This window comes from Primulina huaijiensis, chromosome 1 (assembly GCF_012295235.1).
Source record: "Primulina huaijiensis isolate GDHJ02 chromosome 1, ASM1229523v2, whole genome shotgun sequence".
Lineage (NCBI taxonomy): Eukaryota > Viridiplantae > Streptophyta > Magnoliopsida > Lamiales > Gesneriaceae > Primulina > Primulina huaijiensis.
The window spans coordinates 10,755,389-10,758,811 of NC_133306.1; the positions used below are offsets into that span (position 1 = coordinate 10,755,389).

At 35.8% G+C, this 3,423-nt stretch overlaps 1 protein-coding gene across 6 annotated transcripts; it reads right to left on the reverse strand.

Annotated features, from left to right (window-relative positions):
* Positions 1–389: 389 nt before the first annotated feature.
* On the reverse strand, positions 390–3,197 carry LOC140991073 (uncharacterized). Of its 6 annotated transcripts, none has more exons than XM_073461017.1 (4): positions 2,745–3,197; positions 1,562–2,389; positions 1,347–1,423; positions 390–927 (listed from the first exon to the last, which is right to left on the reverse strand). In XM_073461017.1, the coding sequence occupies exons 2-4, from the start codon at positions 1,728–1,730 to the stop codon at positions 577–579; spliced, it is 597 nt and encodes a 198-aa protein (XP_073317118.1). In that variant the 5' UTR covers positions 1,731–2,389; positions 2,745–3,197; the 3' UTR covers positions 390–576. The 6 variants fall into 6 exon arrangements, 2 of the variants coding, with proteins under 2 accessions (XP_073317118.1, XP_073317198.1); XM_073461097.1 differs by having other exon boundaries at positions 1,562–2,440; XR_012177820.1 differs by lacking the exon at positions 1,562–2,389 and having other exon boundaries at positions 390–934.
* Between the last annotated feature and the right edge of the window lie 226 nt (positions 3,198–3,423).

Below are 3,423 nucleotides of genomic sequence, written 5' to 3' on the forward strand. Positions count from 1 at the left end.
TTGAACTTACTAGCATCAAGACATTTGGTTGAACTTTGCTGCCTCAAAGTCATCTGTGTGGATGGACTTGAATTGTTGGATTTTGATTTTGTAACAAGTTGCTAGTCTTGTACAACAAAGCTTTAACAATTATGTGCTTCCATTTGATTTAATTTTCTTTGGACATGGAGGTTTTTAAAATTTATTCTCAAGAACTAGTGGTAAATTTCACGTATGAACGATGAGTCTTACACATTTAAGATATGTTAATTTAAGCTTTCAATTTGGTAAACGTCGTTTTCCAATTACAACAGGCAATGAGATGTATACCGGAAATAAACTTTACTACAGTAATGTTTTTTCCTTTCTGAAAAAAAAAATATGGACGAAACCACAAAGTCGAAGGGATTCAAATTTGTTAAACACAATAACATATCACGTACAGGTACAGATCATCATTTCATTACACCGCCACATCAAAATAAGGAAATAGTCTTGCCCACATACACGTCTAGTAAATATACAACTGCAAGACATTGCAACATAAGCAAAAGGGTGGTGGCAAGACCACATTTCTTACTGAAGAAACTAACATGTTTACCCGCTTGACTCCCCTGAAGTGTCGATGACAACAACCGGTACACAACTATCTTCTCCAGCTCGCTTCTTGATCACACCAGTCTCTGCAACACAGCCACGCTTCTTGGTTGTCAAATGCTTCATTTGTTCTTCGTAGTACGTGTTAGCCACATGGTCGAACGACTTTTTCCTGGCTGCTGTTCTCTTCAGGGAAATTGAAGCAGAGAAACCGAGATCAGTTATTGTCTTGGATGGTGCTGGTCGTTTATCATCACCATTGTCTTCTTCATCGGATACCAGGGAAACCAGTGGTACCACATACTTGCTGGTGACAGAATCTTGAGAAGGAGAAGGGAAAGTCACAGACATCTTCCGCCTCAAGCAAAACGTGTTGTGTTTAGTGAAAACAATTGCACAAATAAATAGAAACAAAAGAATGCACTTAAGTATAACAGAGAGTGCATTTAATGCACACTTCTACCACAAATAAATGCCAGATCGTGTGAGATATTACAATTGAATTGGTAAGCTCTTGTAGGCATTGTAGGTCAACCACTACACATAGACATGCAGTTGTATTCAGTATATTTCCTTCGCAGTTAATGGAAAACAAATGGGCCCGAGAATTAAAATTATTACACATTAAAGCATTCAAAAAATACCCCATTTGTAGAACTAGTTGTTGTAATATAAAAAAGAGAAATGTCCATACAACAAATTAAACTTTCTGTACATTCTCATATGTCGAGAAGCAAACAGAACATGTAAAAGAATTTAAGAATATTAACCTTATTGCCATGTGCATGCCGCGATGTGGAAGGTTCAATTAACTTTGAAGCCCAATAAAGAAGCACCACTGAACCACCTGCATGCAACTTAATCAATTGACATTAATCGTCCTCTTCCCTACGGCCATTGAAGTGATAGTAGTTGTTAGATTCAATATCTGACGCATCTTAAAATGAAGGAAAAACTTCTGAAAATGTGATAAAGACGTTCTTACAGTCATCTGAGCGTTGCTTCACTGCAGGCCGTGTACATGGGCTTACAAATAAAACACCACAGAAAAACGTAGCTACAAATAAAAATGTAATGCTGCCAATACATTCTAAATTATATATTTCTGTAACATCTTCAATAACAACAAAGTTAAGTCTTACACCTACTTGCATACAAGCAGCCAAAAATTACAACACCAAATGTTTTTTTTTTTGTGGGGTTACAAAAAAGCAACAACGACAGAACGACTTATATGATATCACACACCAACTTCCACTACATTTCCCACAAAAATAATTCATACTACATGAATAAACAAACAACATTTTACTTACTTAGAAATTACAATAACAAGCACTAAAAACATCAATACACACAATATTGAGCAGATGAAACCAAAGCAACAGCAAACATGTTCGACAGATAAAGGTGTGTGCTCCACTGCATCATTTGATGGAGCTGATGTGGTGGATGCCGTAACAGAATTGGTGTGCACGTGTTGTTCCGGCTCAACTGTATCGGCATTCTCAAAGTAAAGGACTGTGAAGAACAAGATGCATTGTATGATTCTGAGTGGCGACGCTTTAAAAAGAGGGAAGTAGGCTTTTGTGACCAATTTGAACCCATCTCAACTTTCGAAGATGGTTCATTGTTCGAAGAAACTTTTTTATACTCATCGTACCAAAAAAATCGGTTACGATGTTTCAAACCGGCTGGACAGATAAAGTAATAGTGGCCGGGTCGTGTTGAATGTGGACCAGCTTCACGTAGTAACATAAACCCATTGCCACACTCGCACTGTGGGGGTGTCTTCACATCCATGAAAGCTATGCTAAAGGGTCATTCAATTATTTTCTTAAATGAGATTCGTAGGTACAGATATCTGTTAAAAAAAAATTTGCGACCGAATTGATTATTCCTCAACAAATGAAACTTCAAAAAAACAATAACTTTGTAAAATTGCTTCGCTCTTAAACGGAGAAGATGACAATGACATCAATAAACACAGAAAACAACAACAGTACAAGTTGATAATCATGTACCAAAAACAACGATACCAGCTGCAACCCATCTAAGTTCTTGTACACTGGTTAAATTATAGGTCGACGTTTTTGCAGAATAAATGTAAGGAACTCAAAAAACGTTTGCACAACAAAAAAATACTTAATTTTCAAAGAAATACTCACAGTGACTTGCGATAAGATGGTTGTAGCACGATTCTCCTCCCGCGTAATACGTCCTCACATAAAGATTATTGCCATTTAGCACGATGAACTACCTGCAGAACCGAATTCATATCCTTCGGTTGTCGGATTCACACTAAACACAGCTACATCCACAAAATTTTGGAAACAAATGCGAAGTTCAATGAAAGGTGTTGACGGCTAGGGTTTTCTTCAGACACTATGCGAAGGATTCGTGGTGGGTGTTTGAAAAAAGTAGGTGTGAAATTATAAATTGTATTAATGTATCAATGGGTATTTTTGGTATTTCAAATTGCCTAACTTTTCGAGTCACACACTTTAAAAAAGTCACCGAACACAAAATCTAATTTTAGCAAACCACACTAATCTTGGTCTATCATATACTTAATCATTATGTATTAATCATTTCATTAATCATATCATCTCAACCAAACGATGCCTCAAAGTTTTACACTTTGAATAATGAATAGCTAACTTCCTAAAGTTGAGATGATAAGGTGAAACTCTTGGCATGATAATAAGGTTATTAAAAGGTAAGAATCTATGTTTTATATTATTTAATCATTATTTATTGTTTATGTTATATTTATTTCTTTAAGCATTTTTATACCCTACTTATAGGTGGGAGTTTTGATTTATTGTTGCTATATGTTACACTAAA